The 22,895-nt window shown below is 44.0% G+C and overlaps 1 protein-coding gene across 5 annotated transcripts in view; it reads right to left on the bottom strand.

The window, feature by feature from the left end:
• Positions 1-879: 879 nt before the first annotated feature.
• Positions 880-22,895, bottom strand: part of NRF1 (nuclear respiratory factor 1) — a 145,142-nt gene continuing 123,126 nt past the window's right edge. For 3 of the 5 annotated variants that reach the window (XM_036909041.2, XM_036909042.2, XM_057504756.1), the window contains 2 exons: positions 5,217-5,294; positions 880-2,849 (listed from right to left, as the gene is read on the bottom strand). In XM_036909041.2, coding sequence (XP_036764936.1) covers positions 2,686-2,849; positions 5,217-5,294 — 242 coding nt within the window. In that variant the 3' untranslated portion in view covers positions 880-2,685. Of the gene's footprint in view, positions 2,850-5,216; positions 5,295-19,502; positions 19,607-22,895 lie in introns of all 5 variants that reach the window. The other 2 variants (XM_036909045.2, XM_036909043.2) reach the window with 2 other exon arrangements.

Raw genomic sequence — 22,895 nt, 5'->3', positions numbered from 1 at the left:
GGAGACACCAGCCCCATAAGAAGGTGCTCCAGATAACCCAGCTGTCCCTCGGTAGCCAGTGGCAGTGAGCTTTGGGTGATTGGGCTGCAGTCAGTTCTTTCTCTGGTCCACCCTCTCTGGGGAAAATCAGTAGTGTGCCATTTGTGGAAGGGGGAGAGGCAGCACTGAGCCGTTGGTCATTAAGGAAAACACCTCTGGCCTTCCCCATTCAACGAATCATTACCACCCAGAAACTCACTCAAATATCCGACAAAAAGAAGGGAGTGGTGGAGGCAGCAAGAAGGGCATCGTTCCCGGCTGAGGCACAGATGCCACAAGCTTGGGGGTGCAAAATCAGTGGCAGCTAGGAAGAGCCTGAAGCTGAGAGTGTGGCGGTACAGCTGGAAGGATGGCAGGGGCCACATTAAAGCGGGGAGCTATGAGAGAACCCAGGGAGTACGGACTCAGGGAAACAATGGCTTGAGGCCTCTGCTTCAAAGAAAATCCACGGCAGAATTGAACAACACTTGTGGGAGAACCCCGGTGGATTGGCACCATCACTTACCCTGATTTTAAAGTGGAATGCAGTTAATCCCTTAAAAAAAAGAACTCTACCAGAGTTGAGGTTTTCAAACCCTCTTCAGTATATTTCAAATTTGATTCCCCAGCCCCCCCAGACAGCATTTTCTAAAGCTGATTCAGTGGAACTGCTGTGGTGACGGGGATGGGAGGAGACCCCGACCCCGTACTGGCACTCTCCTTCCAGAGCTCCACAGCGCCAGGAGCGCTGTGCAGACACAACTGAGCCTGAGCACAAGCGCCTTTCACAAAGCGCAGCAAGCCACCCCAAAAGAGAGTTCCTAAGAGCCCAGTGCTTCTATAGAGATGAACGGGTCCACCTCCTGTTGCCACATTGTTAACTATTTATTGAATGAGGCAGTAATAGACAGAATGGAAAACAACACAGAATCCATGCTCTGCTACTTGGGTTTTGCTTTTCTTCTTGGCAATTTCTCAAACTATTAGGAGGTTAGTTTACCACAAAGGAACATGGACTTTAAAGCCCCTGGACAGCTTCACAATGATGATAAAAAATAATAATTAAAAAAATAACAAATTGTAGAACTAGGACTGTTTATATGTAAATTTCCTTCCCTCCCCCCCATTAAGTACAGAAAAAAACATACAAAAAGAACATTGGATAATTTTATATAAAACAAACAAATACAAGAACCTGAAACTTTTCTCAAAGGCTGAGCAAGACATGAAGGATCTTTTAATGTTGCATTAAAAAAAACATTAAATACACTACCACACATGGAGGCCAGGGAGGAGGGAGGAAGAGTTGTCCCTGTACTCAGGAGGAGAGATTTGGCCTGTCAAAAAGTCAGGTGAATTTAGCCACTGGAGACTCCAGGCTTACAGCTGAGAAACCACACAGTTTAACAGTTACAAAGAACACCCAGACCAATCAACCCCTGTGAGTTGGAAGCAGTGTGGGGCCTGGGCCCACCCGGATGCAGCAATGGGGCCTGGCCCAGGAGCACAGGCAGCACCCTAGGTCCTTTCCTTTTTTAATGCCCCCTGGTGTGATGGCCAGCCTTCCTTGAGCCAGGTGCCCGTCAGTTCCAGTCTCCTTGGCTAAGCTACGGAAAGTTACAGGAAAGGAGAAAATTGCTCCCACTGGTGTACCCTGGTCTCGAAGATTTTTCTCCCCCTCCTTCCTTTCCCCTTCCAGCCTCTCCCCCTTTCCCCCCCCCGACACCCACAACCACTCTATATGTGCACGCGCTCCTCAAACCCTTAATACTTCTGTTACCTTCAGTTCATAGGACCAATTCAGGACTGACCGTAAAGCCAAAGCAACATTTTTAATAGTCATGAGATCAAGGTTTCCTGGGAAGGGGAGGAGATGGGAGGCTGAGGAAACCCTCTTGCCCCTGCTGGGAGCTTTCCGGACTGTCACCTGCCCGCGGCAAGGTCAGCACTTGGGCCAGCCTTAGGATCATCTCAGCTGCCAGACCCCGAGGCCCCAAACCTTGCAAACACAATTTCTGGATCCCACCCTGTTCTGAAGCCTTCTTCCTCCAGTGAGTCCAGCAGGGAGAGTTCTGGATCGCCACTGGGAGGCAGCTTTGGTGAAGGGCATGGTCACCTTCGCCTGAGTTTGTCAGTAGCTCAATGCATGACCCTGGTATGAACAAAACCTGGGTGGCTGTGTCTGGCCACGTACCCTACACCCACTAAACTGGGTGAATTATTTTTTCCACAGCTCACCTTGATTTCATACAGATAATTCCATGCGGGTTTCATATATATATATATATATATGCACACATATATATATTTTATATATATATGTAAATGTGTATATCCATATGTACACATATACATATATTCACACTCACACGTACACACACGTAAGTATACACACGTTTCCGCAAAAAGAAGTCCTGCCACAATTTGGCTTTTTTGGGACAGTGAAATTGACAACGCAGTATCTTTCTCCACCAATCCCAGGAAATCAAGAGTGGTGCTTTAAAAAATGCAATTCTAAAATCCACTGCCTTTCTTCCTTTTTAGAAAAAGGTTAACAAAACTTTTCTTCCAAAGTCGAGAGACTTAATTCCATTTGATTGCACCTCTGCAAACGTGTAAAAAAATTTTGAAGTAGACTAGAAAACAATGCCATGATATGGCTGCATGTCACTGTTCCAGTGTCACCACCTCCACAGCCTGGCCGTCCATGGTGACTGTGCTGTCCGATATCCTGGTGGTCACAGGGGCCATGGCCACCTGCACTGGCCCATTGCCCTGGGCGAGGCTGGTTACCACAGTCTGATACATGCTCACAGGGATCTGGACCAGTCCTGGGGAGAAAAGGGGAGACTGTTGGTGGGGGTCAGGCTTGGCTTCCCAGACGCTGGCTGGACAGGGCAACCAGCTCCAGCCCTTCAGAGTCACTGGCTGCAGCCTCAGATAATCGCACACCCACTGTTCAGACACAAAAACATCCCTCTCACACACCATTTTAATTCTTTAAAACAGACTGTCTATCAGTAAAGAAAAGTTTGGTGAAATTGTGGAAACTTGCCTCAGGGCAGGGCCTCCCCAGCCTGCCAAGAGATGACCCCAAATGCTTCCGACTTAAGGAAGCATGAGCACGAATCCTCTTCCTTCCAACTCCAAGCCTGTTCCATCTGAAACTTCCTTTCTCACGGAGAGGCCACCAGTAATTTTCTTTGATATTCTGCTCTGCCTTCTTAACCCTCTTTCTGCCTATGCTCAGGTTTCTCTCAGCTTGAATAAACTGCTCCCTCAATTCTGTTTTCTGGCCACTGTCCCTCCCCTTCAGAGTCAGCTTATTAACAACAAAAAAGCTTGATTATTGGTTTTCTGATTTTAGATTTCACAAAGTATTAGATTTATTTAGATAACACTTAAAAGTACATTTTCGGATCAACTTAAGAAAAAGACCACAACTAGGTCCAAACACCACTATTATTACATAGTAGAAGGGTTGGTTAATACAAACGAAGAGGCATGTAATTTCAGAAAAGGGCAAGTCCTTCCTAAGAAAGGAAAGTTGATAATTTCATATAATTAAAGAAAGAAGATTCCCAGTTAGTTAATGCACATCCTAATCTCTTCTTCCTGAAGGTAAAATTATAGTGAAGGGGGGAAAAAGTATGTAAATGAGGGATGTCAACATATTTTGGAAGATGCAAAGCTAATGTAAAGTGCTTCTGACTTATCAGAAAGTGAAAGCTGCAAATCCCGGGCCCAGGGAGGACTCCGGCTGCGGAGGGCCGGCCACCGCCGAGAGGGGAGGAGGCGGGTGAGACACTCAGGCCTACGCTTGTACTCAACTGACAGGACCAGTAAGTCCTACCAACCCCACTCTACCAAGTTCCTCCACTCTACCAAGAAACTGACCTGGAGAGGCCCAAGAAAAGGCATGCAGTGATATCTGTCATGCAGGGACGTGGGGGAGGCGATGAAAAGTCTGGCCTGCCGTGCCAAGACTTACCCCAAGGCCTCCAGGCCACCCAGCCCCGCCCAGCACACCCTGGCAATCGGCATCCCGGCTTCTCCCTCGTAAGGAGCACAGAGGTAGCAGACAATGTGGCAGGCAGAAGAAAACAAGAACAGATGTCCCAACACTCTAATATCTTTAGAGAGAGGAGATTTTTGAAAATGGGATGCTTTTATTTAAAAAATGTGAGAAAAATTTTGAATAAAAACTTCCATAGATAAAACACATTCCTAAGAAAAATGAGAAAATAAGATCAAGGAAATCTTTCAGAGAGCAGAAAAGATTAAAAGATGGAAAGCAGGAGAGTAAATATGACTGAAGTGGTCCAACCTCTGATAAAAGAGAACTCCAGGGAGAACAGAAAAAAACAGAAGGAAATTATAAGACACATTGTAACTTCTAGAACTGAAAAACATGAGTTTCAGATTGAAAAGCCCCACTAGACACTCAGCACAAAAGATGAAAAAAGATTCAGACATCTTTGCAAAATTTCAGAACAGGGATAAAGCAAAGATCCTAAAAGATTCCACAAAGGAAAAAAAGTTTCATACAAAGAAGTGAGAATCAGAATATTGTTAGACTTGTCAAAAGCAAGCCTGGAAGCTAGAGGTGATGGAGCAATGCCTTCAAATGTCTGAGAGAAAATGCTTTCAGCCTAGAATTCTACATTCAGCTCATGAACTGATACCCGAAATGAGTTAAGTGCAGGGGCAGATTACAGTCTTCAGCACTGCAAGGGAACTAAACACTGGCCACCCATGTACGGTTTCTCAGGAAGCTTTGACTGATGTTTCTCTCCACAGAAACAGGAGAGAAAACTCAGAAGGAAGTAGTCATGGGATCTTGGAGACAGATACCTAGGAGACAGAGACAGAGAGCTTTGGGGCAGGACGAGGGGCCCAGGACTAAGGCTGGGCATCAAGTGTGAGGAGGAGAGAGGAGAAACGGCATGATCACATGGGAAACTATACCAAGAGGGTTTTTTCTAGAACAGAGTAGAACTGGTGATTACTACTTAAATAGTAGAAGAAAAAAAGCAAGTATTAACCATAATAACTGTAATATACTTGTCTTGGCAGTGAGCAATTTTTATGTAGTTAAAATATAAACAGAGCAACCAAGTTGTCAAAAAATTGTGGTAATATCTCAATTTAAGAAATAATGATATAGGATTATTATTTAGAGCAGTAAAGATACATACCAGAAAAAAGACCATGAAGTGTTGCCTCTGGGATACAGTCTCCTTTTACTCCTTTTTGACATTTAAAACCATATATCACTTTGATGAAAATAAAAATTAATTTTAAAGAGAGATTTTATCAGAATATTTTCTAATACAAAAGATTCAAACATAAAATATTATTTTACATGTTAAAGTGCATGTATTTTCCACAGGTAAGCCTTGCCAGTTTAGGGATAAGTATTTGATGATGCAACATGAAATGGGGCTTGATGCTTTGATGACAGTCGTCTTTGGAAATCCAGGCTCACCCTGGTGCAGGTTACTAGGAATGGAAGGCCTGGCGCACTACCCCTCACTCCTGAGATGCCCGGGCCTGAAGAGAGGAGAGGCGGCCAGACACACACACACACTCTCTGAGGGTGGGAGGAAAGCAGGCTGAGGGGCTTTAGAGAGCCATGGGGTTCCAGTTCTTTCACCCAGAACTTTGCTGCAAATGGCTCTTAAACGTCTCTATAGTCAATCCCTTTGTCAGTTCACCCCTCCCTGCCATCTGTGCCACCCTTCTATAACACGTCACTCCTCTACCTCAAACTTTTCAAATTCCATGATGTTAAAAAGGTTCCCAAAGCCTACAGTGACGTTCAAATGTCTGGCATGGTGTTCTAGACCTCTTGTGATTTGCCCTGGCCGAGCTCCACAGTCTCCTCTCCTGCCCTCCCCATAGGCACCCTGTGCTCAAGGCACCACCCTGAACTACGCTGGGCTTCCCAGCACAGTGCTCACACTCCTTTCCCTGGCCCTTTGCTCAGGTTGTTCATTACCTAAACACCTTCGCTCCACTCCTTCCCCTTTAACAGCGTCCCTGGTTCATTTGTCCCTCCCCTTGGAAGCCTGCTGCATCCAAGCACCAGTCAGTACCGAGAGTGGCTTCCTCTGGGTTCTCAGGCAGCACTGGGGCAGCAGCGTGGTATCTGCCTTGCCCCAGTTAATTCATGTAGATAGGCCTTCCGCCTGACTACAGGCTCCTTCAAGGCCAGGCCTGACCCTGGTGCCTGTTCTGTTCCCCACAGTGTGAGGCACAAGGAGTGCCATCAGGTGGTCTTAACATAGCTTCAGGGGCAACAGGCCAGGGGAACCATCTGACTAAGGTCCTCCCCACGCACGTCTCCATGACCTGCACACACTGCTAACTTCTGTGTGATGACCATCCTTGTTAGGTTCCCTGAATGGGCTCTTATTCTTCCTTCAACAGTCAGCTCCAGTGTTTCCTCCTCTGTCTTAGCTCCTCTTCTGAGACCCCACAGCACTTTGTACTGACCTCCACGGAGGCAATGGTCATATTCATTATCACTGTGTGTACAGCTTGTCTCCAAGGTGAATTAAGTTCCCTAAGGGAGGGATAGTCTCCATCTTTGAGTCTCCAGCTCTCTGCAGGTGCTCAACAAATGTTTCTTACATTCACAAATGAAACCTGCCTTCTGAGATATCACAGGTGTCCCTCCCAGGGACCGAGTTATCGAAGCTGGTGAGCCTGAGGGAGATTAGGCTGTTTGAGAATGGGAGTTCCCAGGCTAGAAAACAGTAACACAAACTATTACATTCAGGAATCTTCTAAATAAAACCATTTTTAAAGATTTCATATTCTGTACATCACCTCACAATCAGGGAAAGAGTAAATTTGGCCTCTACAACTGGCTGATGAAATGACTCCCACACAAAGCTGCCTTCAGGGTGAATAACTGGTGAGTGACTACATGGTATCTGAAAGCTTTTCAGAGGGTGAAATTCCATATACAGGGCTCACTTCATAACCTCAAATGCTTGAAGTCCCAATTTCATTATTTTCAACATGCAGTTTCAGCCTACTTCCACCTTAAATAAATGCATTCCCATCCCACTGCGGGGATTTTAGAATCTCTCTTACACACACAGCCATTTTGACATGGGATTAGAATAAATCGTCTCAGTGTCTCTGACCTAGCAGCCTTTATGGCCATGGTAAGGGACAGGGGGAGGGGCCCGGTGGCCTGGAAAGCCAGCAAGCCCTGAGTCTAAGTCAGCCGGCTGCCCTTGGAAGAGAGATGATTAAATGCTGAGGTACAGTAATCAGGCTGGGATTGTCTCCACATCTGCTCAGCCTGCCCTGAGTAGCCCTAATCTAGGAGGCGTATGTTAACCTAAGCTTGTATTCTGGGTCATTCTGACTGATTAAGCAAATTGATTAAGGAAGCCCCTCACATTCTACTTTAAGGGCTTGAAGTTGTTCTTTTTCAGAGAGACCCTGTACAATCCTAGTGATGAGACTCTTGGCATTTTGTACAGCCCCTTTCAAAGCTCTCTCACACTCACTGTGTATTATTTGGTTTCTGCTAAGACTGTGGAAAAGTAGGCAAGACTCGTGTCCTTCCCTTTCACAGATGGTAGGCAAGCTCCTTTGGCAGGGCTGTGGGTTTATCATAAAGGCACATACTTAGGAAGTTTTGAAGATTTTAGTACCCCAGTGTTTCAAAGCTATAAGAAACCTTAGAGTTCGTTCAATTTAGTAAATTCAATCTAAACAGATAAAAATGGATTTTTTAGGAAGAAAGGTAAACATGGCCTGAGAGACTGAGTGATATCCTCCTCAAGCTGACCGAGTCTGTGGTAAAGCCAGACACCCAGGCTGTTGATCTGGGAATCTCTCCATGCACCAAGATGCCCTTACACAGAACACTACGGCCCGCGGGGACCTAAAAAGCAGAGGACTATCCTCTTTGAGCTCACTGTTGCCTTTCCTCTCAAGCTTCTTGGTAAGGTTTTACAGAATTGGCCAAAATGGGCAAAGAGGCTGAAGATGACTCAGGAGATTCAGATCCTAGCACAAGGATTTCCTTGTCAACATCAGACCAAAATCCCTGGAGGAACTGCTGGCCCCAGGTCCACATTTCCCTGGGAAAGACAATGAGCCCTGACCGTGCTCCATCTCCATGTGCTCTACACTCTCAGCTGGGTATCATTCTAGGGCCCAGTGATCAAACCCATTCCTCCCGGTCTTCTCCCATCATAGTTAAGTAGTAATTACCTCTTTCCAGTTGCTCAGTCCACAAACTTTTAAGTCATCTTTGACTTCGCAGGCAATTCATCAGCAAACCCTGTCACCTCTCCCATCAAATATAAACCCAGAATCCAGCTACTTCTGTTGCTGCCTCCTTGCACAGACTCCTGTCTCTTCCCTGGACTACACTTTAGCTTCCTTCATGATCACCCTGCTTCAGTCCTTACTCCACTGCAGTCTGTTCTCCACACAGCAGCCAGAGGGATTGTCTCAAACTTCCATGCAGGTTGATGAATACTGGGACATGCTCTGAAAATTCAGACCCCTGGGCTGGACAGGCTCTGACACAACTCACACACTCCCCACCCAACACCCTTCCTCCAAGTCAAATGCCCTTTCTGGGGAGAACACAGGGGGACCGACCTCCAAGGTGGCCAGGCTTTTGCTCTGACTGTGCTAAGGAGACCCCCTCACAGATCCATTCTTTGAGGGGCTTATTCCTCTCATCAAGGCCACCATTTCTCACAAGGTGTTCATAAGTCTTTTAAAGTTTCCCCCTTTTCAGGAGAACCTCTATATTAACAGGGACTTACTTTGGAAAAATGGGTAACAGAGAGGACAAAGTAAAAAAAGTAGAGTACAGAGAATAGGCAGTCTCCCTCCCAGAGGTGACTGCTACGGCCAGTCTCTTGGATGGCCAAGAGTCTACAAGGGCTGTGCATCTTCCTCACTCAAACAGTGCATGCTAAGCATACTCTTGTGCACCTTGCCTTTTTATTTATTAAAGTATCATTGATATACAATCTTACGTTGGTTTCAAATATACAACACAGTGGTTCAACAGTTACTCATGTTATTAAATCCTCACCCCTCTAGTGTGGTTACTGTCTATCAATGTAGTAAGATGTTACAGTCATTAACTGTATTCACCGTGCTGTACTACCGTCCCTGTGACCAAACTACCTGTGACTGTGCATTATTGTGCCCCTTTATCCCCTTCCCCCTCTTCTCCAGCCCCCACCCCTTGGTAACTTCTAGTCCCTTCTCTGTGTCTATGAGTCTACTGCTGTTTTGTTTCTTCTGTTTTGCTTTATTTTTATACTTCACAAATAAGTGAAATCATTTGGTATTTGTCTTTCTCTACCTGGCTTACTTCACTGAGTGCACCTTGTCTTTATGAGATCTTCCCTTGCAACTACACAGTGGCTTTATTTTTTTAGTGGCTGTAGAGTATTCCATTTGTAGGTAGGTGCTTGATTTTGATTAGCCAGTGCTCTGATGACTTACCCTCTGGTTTCCTATTTTGCTATTATGCCAAGTTCATGTGCAGTTTCTCACAAATGCAAGGATAAATACCAAGGAGTATGACTTCCTAATCAGAGGATATTTATACTTTAAAATTTCTTAGGTACAGTAATGGGGGACTCTTACTGTTTCCCTCCCCCAATTACTTTCAAGACTTAATCTATCTCTAGTAGTATGGCTTAAGATTAAAGTGTTGTAAGTGATAAGGAATATACTTTTGGACAGAAGTTTTTGTCTTTGAGCCTCTCAGATCATATTCCATGTATGGAAGATAATGCCATCTACTCACAAGTCCAGTCTTGCTTTCTAATATAAGTAACCATTTGCTCATATTAAGGGACTTGGCCTTGTTTTCCATAAAACAGGAGGCCATGAGGTTTTGTAGTGGTCCATCTCTGACGGTAGTACCAGGGGAGGCTTTGTGGTAGATCATGGGCGCCAATGAGAGTAACTTTAAAGGTCAGGGTCATAGCCTTGCACACTCTGATTTATCATTCATGAGCTGATCTACTCTGTTCCTGACCTCTCCTGGAGTAATGAGTTTCATCATTTACCTACTGTGTAATGGAATACACACACACACATATGTATGTATAAATTCAATTTATTTACTTAGGGGATTCATTTATTTTTCCCAAGACTAACTTCTTTTAGTATTCTGAGATTTGATGAGTAAGTCTGTATATCACGGTTAGCTAAATCTTCTTGAAATATTACTTAGGAATGGCCTTCGCCGCCCCCTCCCCCTAACTTTGGTGGCTCTCTACTATGAGAAAAATAAAGTCTAAATGCTGTTAGCTGAGAGATTACGCCAGCCTTTTCCACAAACACTCCACATTACCCCTTCGTTACAACCGACCTTGTCTCCTGAGTGTTCCTCAACTACCACATGTACTTGCTGGGCCAATTCCTCTGCCTAGAATTATCTGCTGCCAATCTAAGTGCTAGTCTCCTGACAATCCCCGTGTCCTCCATGGGGTTACCCCTGACAAAACAGTCCACCAGGTTCTCTTCTTCCTGTGATTTTACTGCCTTCACCATTCATTCGGCACCAGCAGTGTGCTAAGCTGTTTCCAAGTAGTTGCTGTTTTTTCTGTGTAAATCTGCTTACTTAGATTGTAAGCAGGTCTGTGTCTTTGAATACAGCAACTTGAACACTGCTGATGCTTAATAATTGAATATGACAATAGATCATGTTCGCCATGGTTTTCAGAAACCTGGTTGTATTCCTCTTAGCCTTGACCTCTGCTGACTGAAGAGCTTTGAAGCCTTTCACTGTGCTCCCAAGTGTGGATTGTCTCCGCAACAACACTCTTAGGGTAGTGTAGCCGAATGCTGTATGGGGAGTTCAGGTGCTTTCCGTGTGAGGGTAAAATAGGCTGTTTTATTGCCACAAAAGTCAGAAAGACCTACGTGTGAATCCTGGCCCTGCCACTTAATGGCTTGTGAACCTCACTTGCCTCACGTTTAAAACAGCAGTTAGGAATCTCATGGAGTTATTGTGCTGACCCCGGAACAGGTCTGGCACGGCAGCTGGCACACAGGAGGTGTATAGTAAGTGTCAGCGACTTCAAAGATGGCTCTGAATAAGAGGTTTGATGAGGTCTGGTTGGGGCCACAGATGTTAGCCTAAAGCTCCAAGGACACAGAAAGGAAAGCGGAGACAGCACAGATCTCCTTTCAGCAGTGATCTGGCCCCACAGGGAGGCACATCATTCACGAAAGGCCTTCAAAGATGTGAAGATTAGAGATAAAAGCCATGAAATCGGGGCGGATGGACTGGCCGAGCTCCCCTTCTGAAATGCAGTGATGGTTAGAACTGGCCCTGGAACTGCACTGTGACATACATGAACTAGCTGCCGATTCAGTGCGCTGGTGAGTAAGTGACCCAGGCTAGCCCACTAATCAATACTGAGAATGTCAAATAGATGATCATGGAGAGTATGATATGAAGTCATCACGCTGATAAATGTCTGAACCCCTCCAGAATCTAGTAACGCAGGCTTGAGCCTGGCAGAGCAGAGGTGCAGGCGTGGTCAAGGTCGCCCAGAACCAGCCAGCCCTGCCTTCCCCCCACCCGCTCTGCCCCACCTCGTGACAAGACAAGAGGGGGACAGACAGCCTGAGGAAGAATGGGCCTTTCATTTGCCCTCACGATCTGGGAAACCTTTGGGAATTGTTGTTTGCAGTAACTGAATCTTTCGGCTCAAGGGCTTTCCAAGTTGGTCATGAAAATATCTTTAGTTGGGAGAAAAATATTGATGGTTGTGAGAGAAAAAGAGAGAGCTAAACAAACAAACCACCAAATAAAACCACCAAATAAACACAATAGTTGGGGGAAGAGGAAAATTCTTAAAACCCAAAGGGAAAATATACAATGCAATGCTGTCTGTGGTTTATGGACATAAATAATTACATGTATCAGGAAATGCTGGTTTAAATGAGGGTCCACAAGACTGTGACTAGAAAGGAGAGGAATGACTAGCTAAAAAGCGAAACCATGTATTATATTACCTAAGTACCTTCTGCAGTTTTTAAGGAGCCATCAACGGTATCTACAGGGATTTCTAGGGATGACAGGCAGGAAGCAAGTCCTTTTAAAAATCTTATTTGCAGGCCAGGAAAAAGTTTGCCTCAGTGATTGATGTCTAAGGAAAGCCACTGTTATATGAGGACAAACAGGCACGATATGTACTGGTACAGAGATGGGAGACCGTGAAGGGAAAAGAAGCTTGTCCAGTGGGCAAGCTGAGAATAACAGACAAGGACCAGGAAGGAGGACAGACACAGCCTAGAAAAGGAAGGTCATGAAAAGAATGTCAGTGAATCAAATGGAAAGGGGATCCAGGTAACCCTCCTGATAGTAAGATAAGGAGGAAACAGAGCAAAAACCATTTCTCTCCCAGTGGTTTTGTTTCTGTTGTATTAGCTGCTTCTGGGACATTTAATCTTCTTTTTCCGTGTTTTCTAAGTCCATGGCTTTTGGGTGCATTTGAAAGATTTATGCATGAAAATATGTCTTACATCTGGCAGGTACTGAATATTCTCATGAAGCCAGTAGCAGCCTGAGACATACTTTGGTGTAATAGGTACTTCTCAGCATCCAAGATTCTCTCCCTTCTTGCTTGACAATCTCAAGCCTCTCTTGGAAAAACCACTCTCTGGAATAACTGTTTCAGCAGTGACTGTCTAGTAGGACAGTGTCGTGTCCTTTACCTGATTTTTCAGACCACCAGGAAGTTCCTCTTGTGCCCTCACATAAGCCAGATGTTAAAAAGGGATTCTTTTACTCTTATTAGTAAATTTATTTCAAAACATATTTGGAGACATAATTTCATGATATCCTCTTGAACTTACTGGAGTGCCCAGAAACATGAATGAAGTCTGGGTTTTGTGCTTCAGTGTTCAGAACTACTGTGGTTTGTCATCCTGGAGCTTAGCTCCAAGGCCTGCTGATCTGCCAAGAAGAGGGCTTTAAACTGAAAATGGCAGGAGAGAAAAGTGTTCAGCTAAAGCTTGCAGGCCATGTGTGTGCTCAGGACATCTGATCTGAGTGTACAGAGAGGGCAAGCAATGCTTAGGAAATTTCCTCAAGAAAAATGACTGGGAAGAAGAGTGGGAGGTCTCCAAAGTCTACGTACCAGTGGACCATGTATGGGCAATATGTAAAGTGTTGCTATTTTCAAACAAAGTGGAGCCAAGGTGACAGAAACTTCGGGAGAAATTCCTGAACCTAGGACTGAAATAGGCAGGTATAGAAATGAATATGTGGGCCAATCAGGAATTATCCAGAGTTAGGAATGGAGATTTATATATTTTTCTATTACTGTTACTATTTTCAAATTTTTTATTATGGAAAATTTCAAATAGGCACAAAAGGAAAGAGACTAGTACAAGGAAGCAGCCCCAAAGCACCCGCCAGCCTGCCCTGCCTCTTCTACTGGAACAAGCACAGACCAATGCAGGGAAGCCTCCAAAGACATGCTCCTGATTTCCAACACCTCACTAAGCACATTTGTAGAGTACCATTTAGAATACAAACAAAGAAAGAGCACATACAGGGCAGAATTAAACTTGCTTTAGGCAGTGAGACACTGAAGACAGCAGATTAGAAAGTGGAAGTAAACATACGCAGTTTATAGTCTCATAGTAAGAAATCTATCTTAAATTTCATTTTGATCAAGTATTTATTCTGCTGTTCCAATCTGGACTGTACTTAGCATAATCAAATTGTTAATGGGGACAAGTTCTTCACAGGGGAATTCCAGCTAATAAAGGCAGAAGGTATACAAATGATAGGCAGGTATAGAAATGAATCAGGAGTTATCTAGATGCAACTCTCAGTGAAGTCATGGCTCTACACAAATCACCACCAGTGGTTACTAAAACCATCAGGTGACCAGGTGATGGGGCCTGTAGAGTAGAGGAATCCCATCATCCATGCAAGATGCAGTGCCTAAAAGGATAGCCTCTTAGGTCTCCCAGCTGCCTCCTTCTTCCCCAAAGACGAACCACCCCTGCGGCATTCTCAGTAAACATCTACTCGAAATGGGCAGTCTGCCACACATAGGCCTTGCGATCTTTAAAAAGCGATGGCCAAGACGGGCCACTAGAACATGCTGCCCGAGGGGCAGCCACAGGAAGATTGCCTCCCATGCACACCCTGGTGCCTGGGGTACAGAGCTGTCCCTGACATCCACCTGTGGAAGGTTTTTACAAATCCTTTGGTAAACATGACAGCATAGAGTGCTAGTGGTGCATGTTTACGAGCAGCTCTTACAGTCCTTAGCTGAGCCACAGGTAGGGTATGTCACTTCCCCATACCGCCCTCAAAACTGGAATTTATGTGCTTTTTTTGTAGCAGACTTCCTTTCCTTAATTATGTCTTCCTTAAGCTGATAGGAACTAATGTGTATTCCTTAAGTACCCAGCCACTGGGTAAGGGCTGGAGGAGATGGTCCAGGCTTACCCTGGTTTGCTTAAAGAAACTGCCCAAGGATTTAAAATTTCATGAGTAATCTGAATGACAGGTAATCTGTATGTGGCAACTAAAAGGCTATATTTATAAAACTGACAGGCCACTTCTGTCTCATAAGAGTGCTGTGAAAATAAGTAACATTATATTTAAATTAAGTTCTTGAGAAAAAAGACATTATCTAAATTTGGGGTAGCACTGTTATTTCATAGAGAGTTTGTCTTGTGGTAAAGCAACCTCATGGTAGCTGTTAGGGACAGACAAATGGAAGAAGCTAGATTAAAGATCCTGCCCTTTGTCCCCAAAGTCACTGAAAATGGAAGGGGCTACCAGGTCAGTATTCCACCCCCCGAAGTGTTGTCCACACTCCGTGTTTGTACACAAAATGGAGGAGCTCATGTACACACTCCTAGCCCTTGAGTGTTCGCATGGCCCCTTGTTAGTCAGAAGCTTTGTTTAACCGAGAAAAGAACTCTCCAGTCACAGGGCAGGTCTGCAAAAAGCTTAAGGAAGGAAAGGCCAGGGAACAGGTCAGCTGAAAGTGGACATTCCTAAGAGGAAAGCCCTTCTTATGGTTAAATTTTTTTTTTTGAGGAGTGGGCTGGGAGTGGGGAAGGATCATGAGGTTTTTGGAGGAAAAATATTTTAAAGGTAAAAAGATAAAGATCTCAGTCTAAGTAACATGGCTGGAAGGAGTTGTTCGAAAAACATTCAAGCAGATTTCCTTTTCCCCTTCCAAAAAGGCTGAAATAGAAACTCCAAAGCTTGCTTAAGCATTTCAAGCATTACTCAAGACATTGCAAGAGGTTCAGAGCCGTCTCTGAAACAGTGCTGCCTACTAGAGCTCACCGTGGAGACGGACAGGCTCTGCTCGAGCACTGGCTGGTGGACTGGCTGTAGAGCACCTGGAATGTGGCGAGTGTGGCTGCAGAACGGAATCTTTCATTTTATATGATTTTAATTGAAGTTTAAATTAGTCAGAGTGTGGCTCTAAAACCTTTCTAGAGCTTCCAGTGAGCCAGCTCCACATCAAAAACATGCTTCAGTAGCGTACATACACTGTAGAACACAGTAAGAGCTGCCTTTGTTTAGATGGAAACTCAAGCTGAAATTGGATGCTCTGCATCCACCCAAAATATATTTTCCTGGCATTTCTTTAATTTATATCACAGGTTTTTTCCTTTGCTGCCCTACCCCATCAACTTATTTTAATGCCCTCCACCCACTAGGTGAGAAACTTATCAGCATCTGAGAACAACATAGTATAGCTGTACATTAGAGTGCTATATGCAGTGCAGAGGCTGGGCTGGGCTGGGCTGGGCAGAGCCAGGAGAACTGCCGCACGCCTCTGGAGTGAGCCAGTCTGAAAGCAGGGTCTTTGTAGTCTCGCTCAGAGCAGTGTCTCAGTTTCCATATTTAGACCCCTTCAATGATTTTCAGCTCCATTTGCTAGCTTTATAAGAGGAAAGATGTTTTTATCAATTTCACTTCGAAAACCCCATTTAGGCTCTGAAAATCTCTAAATTGGGGCCTTTCTAATAATGAAGATTTGGTGTAATTATTATAATGTCACAGACAATCGTGCTGACAAAACAAAACCAGTATGTCTCCTTGGGCCTTAACTCTCAGTCTGACCAACAGGAGGAGAGAAGAGGCTTTGTTGGGAACAGATGTGCAGTGGGAGGCCCTGGGAAGGCAGATCTGCTGAATGGAGCAGGTGCCACTTGGGCATTCACTTTACTGACTCCAACCACAACCTCCCCTTCATTTGATACCCTACTCTTGGCAGGAGTATGGGGAGACAGCATCACACAAAAAGGAAGCATGTTTATCCTGTTCAGATTCCTGTTCTGCCAGGCTGCTGCTGCCGGGTTCTGCACATTTGCTCTTTATTAAACAAATGGTGGAGCTGGGAAGTGAGTCCCTGAATTGACACAGGTAACCTGAGAGCCAGAAGGCCCCAAACCATACTGGCTGTGATGTGCAAGCTATTCGAGTTAATAACAGTGCACTGACATTCCTTCAAAATCCTAATGAAAGCATAAATAAAAAGAGGAATGTTCACTTTACCCAAGAACCTTTAAAAAGAACTTCATTCTGTGTAAAAATGCTCAACAAAATGTTAGCAAACCAAATTCAAAAATATATCAAAAACTAATACAAAACCAGGCAAAGACACCACACAAAAAAGAAAATTACAGACTAATATCCCTGATGAACATAGATGCAAAAATACTCAACAAAATATTAACAAACTGAATTCAAAAATACATCAAAAAGATCATCCATCATGATCAAGTAGGATTTATTCCAGGGATGCAAGGATGGTACAGTATTAGAAAATCCATCAACGTCATCCACCACATCAACAAAAAGGAGGAGAAAAACATGTGATCGTCTCCATAGGTACCAAAAAAGCATTCTACAAAATTCAACATCCATTCATGATAAAAACTCTCAATAAATTGGGTATAGAGGGCAAGTACCTCAACATAATAAAGGCCATATATGACAAACCCACAGCCAACATCATACTTAACAGCAAGAAGCTGAAAGCCTTTCCTTTAAGATTGGGAAAAGACAAGGATGCCCACTCTCTCCATTTTCATTCAACATAGTTCTGGAGGTCCTCACCACAACAATCAGACAAAACAAAGAAATAAAAGGTATCCAGATTGGTAAAGAAGAAGTTAAACGGTCACTGTTTGCAGATGACATGATACTGTACATAAAAAACCCTACAGAATCCATTCCCAAACTACCAGATCTAATATCTGAATTCAGCAAAGTTGCAGGATACAAAATTAATACACAGAAATCTGTTGCATTCCTATACACTAATGATGAACTATCACAAAGAGAAATCAGGAAAACAATTCCATTCACAATTGCATCAAAAAGAATAAAATACTTAGGAATAAACCTAACCAAGGAAGTGAAAGACCTATACTCTGAAGACTACAAGACACTCATGAGAGAAATTAAAGAAGATATCAATAAATGGAAACACATCCCATGCTCATGGATAGGAAGAATTAATATTGTCAAAATGGCCATCCTACCCAAAGCAATCTACACATTCAATGCAATCCCTATCAAAATACCAACAGCATTCTTCAACAAACTAGAGCAAATAGTTCTAAAATTCATATGGACCCACAAAAGACCCCGAATAGCCAAAGCAATCCTGAGAAGGAAGAATAAAGCTGGGGGGATTACACTCCCCAACTTCAAGCTCTACCACATAGCCACAGTAATTAAGACAATTTGGTACTGGCACAAGAACAGAACAACAGACCAATGGAACAGAATAGAGAGCCCAGATATAAACCCAACCATATATGGTCAATTAATATATGATAAAGGAACCATGGATATACAATGGGGAAATGACAGCCTCTTCAACAACTGGTGTTGGCAAAACTGGACAGCTACATGCAAGAGAATGAAACTGGATTATTGTCTAACTCTGTACACAAAAGTAAACTCCTAATGGATCAAAGACCTGAATGTAAGTCATGAAATCATAAAACTCTTAGAAGAAAACACAGGCAAAAATCTCTTGAATATAAACATGAGCAACTTTTTCCTGAACGCATCTCCTCGAGCAAGGAAAACAAAAGCAAAAATGAACACATGGGACTACATCAAACTAAAAAGCTTCTGTACAGCAAAGGACACCATCAACAAAACAAAAAGGCATCCTACAGTATGGAAGAATATATTTGTAAATGACATATCCGACAAGGGGTTAACATCCCAAATATATAAAGAATTCACACACCTCAACAACCAAAAAGCAAATAACCTGATTAAAAAATGGAGGGAGAGTATCAACAGACAATTCTCCAAAGAAGAAATTCAGATGGCCAACAGACACATGAAAAGATGCTCCACATCACTAATTATCAGTGAAATGCAAATTAAAACCACAATGCGATATCACTTCATACCAGTTTGGATGGCCAGTATCAAAAAGACAACAACAAATGCTGGTGAGGATGTGGAGAAAGGGGAACCCTCCTACACTGCTGGTGGGAATGTAAGCTAGTTCAACCATTGTGGAAAGCAGTATGGAGGTTCCTCAAAAAACTCAAAATAGAAATACCATTTGACCCAGGAATTCTACTGCTAGGAATTTACCCAAAGGAAACAAGATCTCAGATTCAAAGAGACATATGCACCCCTACATTTATTGCAGCACTATTTACAATAGCCAAGAAATGGAAGCAACCTAAGTGTCCCTCAGTAGATGAATGAATAAAGAAGATGTGGTACATATACATAATGGAATACTATGGAATACTATTCAGTCATAAGAAACAACCTACCATTTGCAACAACATGGATGGAGCTGGAGGATATTATGCTCAGTGAAATAAGCCAGGTGGAGAAAGACAAGTGCCAAATGATTTCCCTCATTTGTGGAGTATAACAACGAAGCAAAACTGAAGGAACAAAACAGCAGCAGACTCACAGACTCTAAGAAGGGACTAGTGGTTGGTTACCAAAGGGGAGGGTGTGGGAGTGTGGGTGGGGAGGGAGGGAGAAGGGGATTGAGGGGTATTATGATTGGTACACATGGTGTGTGTGTGGGTCACACAGAAGAGAGTGTAGCACAGAGAAGACAAGTAGTGACTCTGTGTCATCTTACTATGCTGATGGACAGTGACTTCATGGGGGATGGGGGAGACCTGATAATATGGGTGAATGTAGTAACCACAATGCTTTTCATGTGAAAGCTTCATAAAAGTGTGTATCAGTGATACCTTAATACACAGAAAAAAAAACCCTTCACTCTGTAAGAATTTTTCCTGTCATGGTACTCTGGTTCTGGGGTGAACAGTGATTAATCCCCCTTTTACATGCTCAATGAACACTCACTTTTTTATCCGTGGATCGAATAGAAATGAATCCAATTAAACTCTTCCAATTAGGGCTCTGGATTTGGTATGCCCAAAAAAAAAAAAATCCCTTTATAGAATATTACCTGCAATGACAGGCACCAAGAGTCTGTCTTGGTTACAAGGAGCTGGAATCATCTAAGACCAGAATCTGTTTTTCGAATACAAAGACTCAGAAAGACCTGGGGACCTAAAGGGAAGGAGAATGAAATAACAAAACATGTAATTTGGCCTTGAGGACACTAGGGATGAAGAGGAGACCACAGTCAGTGGTGTCTGTCTGTAAGGTAGCTGGCACCTTCTTGGGAACCTCTGCTCTGAAGCCCCGGCCTGAGTGTTCTGCCCAGCATGTTCCTGGCTCAAGTTTCCCAAAGCTGACAATAGTCAGACCAGGAGCAGATGAAGGTACGCCCAACCGCCTTGGCAGTATGTGCTGATACCCTCTGGGGCCCTGTGAAGCCAGCTCTGGAAGCATTCAGCTTTTAACACTGAGAGCATCTAAAAGCTCCATCTGAAGGACTTGGCCATGGCTCAGATGAATACTAATAGAGACCAACGTGGCCTGTCATTCATTGTAAAGGCCCTCTTTCAGTCTTTAAGAAGCAGAGCCCAGATTAGCAATTCCTGGTGTACAAATGATGAACACCCGGGCCACCCCAGTTTATAATGGTATGGAGAGATTACACATCCCCTCTGGACTTGCAGACTCCGCAAGGAAAATGATGAATCTGAACATCACAATGGCACTTTCAAGAGGCAGTCCTGCCCTTTCTGAAGGTATCCATGGGTCAGCATCTTTGCAGGAGAAAAAGGTATCAAAGAACCCTGACAGCTGGTAACCCCTCCAGCTGTGGCAGCTACGTTTCCTGAGTGACAGGAAATGCCTGGCGATTCTGGAGCACTGAACCTCAGTCCTCTCTGCCCTGGTATACCTGATGGGCACAATATGCTTCCATCAGTAACAGAGGCTTCCTAAAGTAGGGATTCTCAGTGTGAGGCGTACTATCTGCTCCCTCCAAATGCAGGCTTACTGGACCAGCTCCTAAGAATGTGTCCTAGAAATCCTAATGTATCCCAGTGGATGCTCTGAACATTAATCCCCTTCCAGTTCAGTGTGTGTTTAGTAATAATAACAGTTAGTAGTTGTTGCATGCTTACCAGGCTCCAGGCACTAAAGAGACTAGGACTAAACATTCTCTAAAATTAGTGCCACTGACTTATCTCCCTGGGTTGGGGAGACTGGGAGTCAGAGAAACTGCCACTTCCCTTGGGAGCTCCTCTGGAAGGCATTCTGGACCTGTGGAGGTCATGATGGAGGGAGTAGGGACAGAGGATGGACTTCAATGCTGCGAAAGGGCTGAGTGAGCAAAACACGTGGGGCAGAGAGAACTGTAAGGCCCCTTTGCATATTCTAGAATCAAGAACCCCATTACATATCTCCATGTTCCCATTTCTCAGGAGTAGTCATATTTTATTGTGAAATCTGAAATCCATCTAGTAGTAACTGCTCCTTTCAGCCCTGTGACCCACCAGGCACTGGCTACTGGATCCTTTCTGGGGTCAATATCCACTAGCATGCCTGGCCTAAGGACGCCTGTAGCTAAGAAGAGAAATTTGCACTTGTGAGGCCTTTAAGTGGAAATGCGCAAGTGGCCTGGGTCGTGAATAAGAGACTAGGAAGTGGGTCTAGGTGTCACCACTGCCTCCTGTTTCAGGTTTTCCTGCCTGGGACTCTGCAGTACACAAAAATAGGCCAGTTCTTGCAAGCCTCCTGCCAGCTGTTTACTGGTGGTGGATTATTACAGTCACATGGTAGTTTTTTTTGTTTTCTTTTCCAGCAAAGCCATGCTGTCTATGAGTTGAGAAGGTCACAGGAAGGCAAGGCTCATGATGTATTCATGTTATCCTCCCTCATGCAGAGAGGGTACAACTTGCCAGAAGACCACAATATTTTACTTTAAATATAACAGCCTTTTAGATATATGCTATCCAACAGAATTTTCTGCTTTGATGGAAATGTTCTGTATCTGTGTGGTCCATTACAGTAGCTACTAGCTATATGTGGCTATTTAAATTTAAATGTAAATAAACTAAAATTAAATAAAAAATTCAGTACCTCAGGCCACACAAGGCTACTGAGCACTTGAAATGTGTCTAGTGTGCTTAAATAACTGAATTTTTAACTATTTACTTTTCATTAACTTGCATTTAAATTCAAATAGCCATACACATAGTAGCTACTTTCCTAGATGGGGTATCTTTAGATCTTGAGTTTTGATGCCATTCGTTTATTTGTCTCTGCTAAGATTTATCAGTTAACTGACTTTTAAAGTCAGTAAAATATGGCTATGACCATTCCTTAGAACAATCCTGCAACATAGCAACCCCTATCAAGTAATAGTTTAATCAGATGAATAGTACAGATGATGGCTTTCACTTGCTTTATACGTTCTTTTCTTCCTGCGTTGACAAGACGGAGTGAAGGGGAAAGAGGGGAGCCCCGATCGGGCAGTAGAAGGAGTGCTGGAGGTCTGGGTTTGGTTTCACCATTTAGCAGCTGTGTGACCCTGGGCACACCCCGGCTTTAGCTGCCTCTGCAAAACAGGGCTCACAAGTTCTGTTCCATCCACCTTACCAGTTGAAGGCAGAATGATGCAGAGGGGCTTGCTTCGGAGTGGCAAGGGAGTTACAGCCGTGGTCGCAGCAGCAGTAATAGTGGAAAAGAAAACGAAAGATGGAGAAAGAGAAAGATGAAGGTCCTAAACAATCATGCTCAATGCTTATAGTGAAAAGGAATAAAACTTAAACAGTTATTTTCCTGGAATGACATCTACAAACATGTTTCCTGAATGAAAACTATTCATCTTAAGAGAAAATTTAGCTGACTTAAATGAGGAAAACCCTGTTTGTAGAGAAAGCATGTTTCCCGCAGGGGCCCGTGGAGGACGCGCGAAGCACCCGTGTTCCGAGGCGCCGTCCCGCACTTCCAGTGCCCCGCACGGCGCCAGCTTCCCGGCCAGTCCCAGTGGCGAGCCCTGTTCGTACACTCTTGTTTTTTCTAAGCCACAGCTCACAGCTCTCCTCATCTTATTTCTTCTAAGAAGTAATCTTTTCAGGTTTCTGAGTATACTTCTCCTCCCTATCCATTTAAAAAAAGACCCATGATTCCAAAGGGAAAATAGGTATATGACTGATGTATTTTCATTTGCTTTTTCATACAAAACAAGATGCCTCAAGATACACAGCTCCTTCCACTTGTATCTCAGCTTCCGTGTCAGTGGAAAAGAGAGTCATTCCCCTTAAAGGAGGGTGGCCTAAAAACCCACAACTGCCATAGGCGCTGCTCGCTGGGGACTTTCAGGACAGGAGGCTTGCAGCCTGGGATGCACAGCTCATGCAAAACAGTGCTCGGGGGCTGCCTGCTTCAAGTCCCAGAGGCCCAGAACTGAACTGACCAGTTTGGGATTAAAGTTACAAAG

This window comes from Manis pentadactyla, chromosome 7 (genome assembly GCF_030020395.1).
Source record: "Manis pentadactyla isolate mManPen7 chromosome 7, mManPen7.hap1, whole genome shotgun sequence".
NCBI classification, from domain to species: Eukaryota; Metazoa; Chordata; class Mammalia; order Pholidota; family Manidae; genus Manis; species Manis pentadactyla.
The sequence above is the reverse complement of the archived record's forward strand: the minus strand, read 5'-3'. Positions and strand labels throughout refer to the sequence as shown.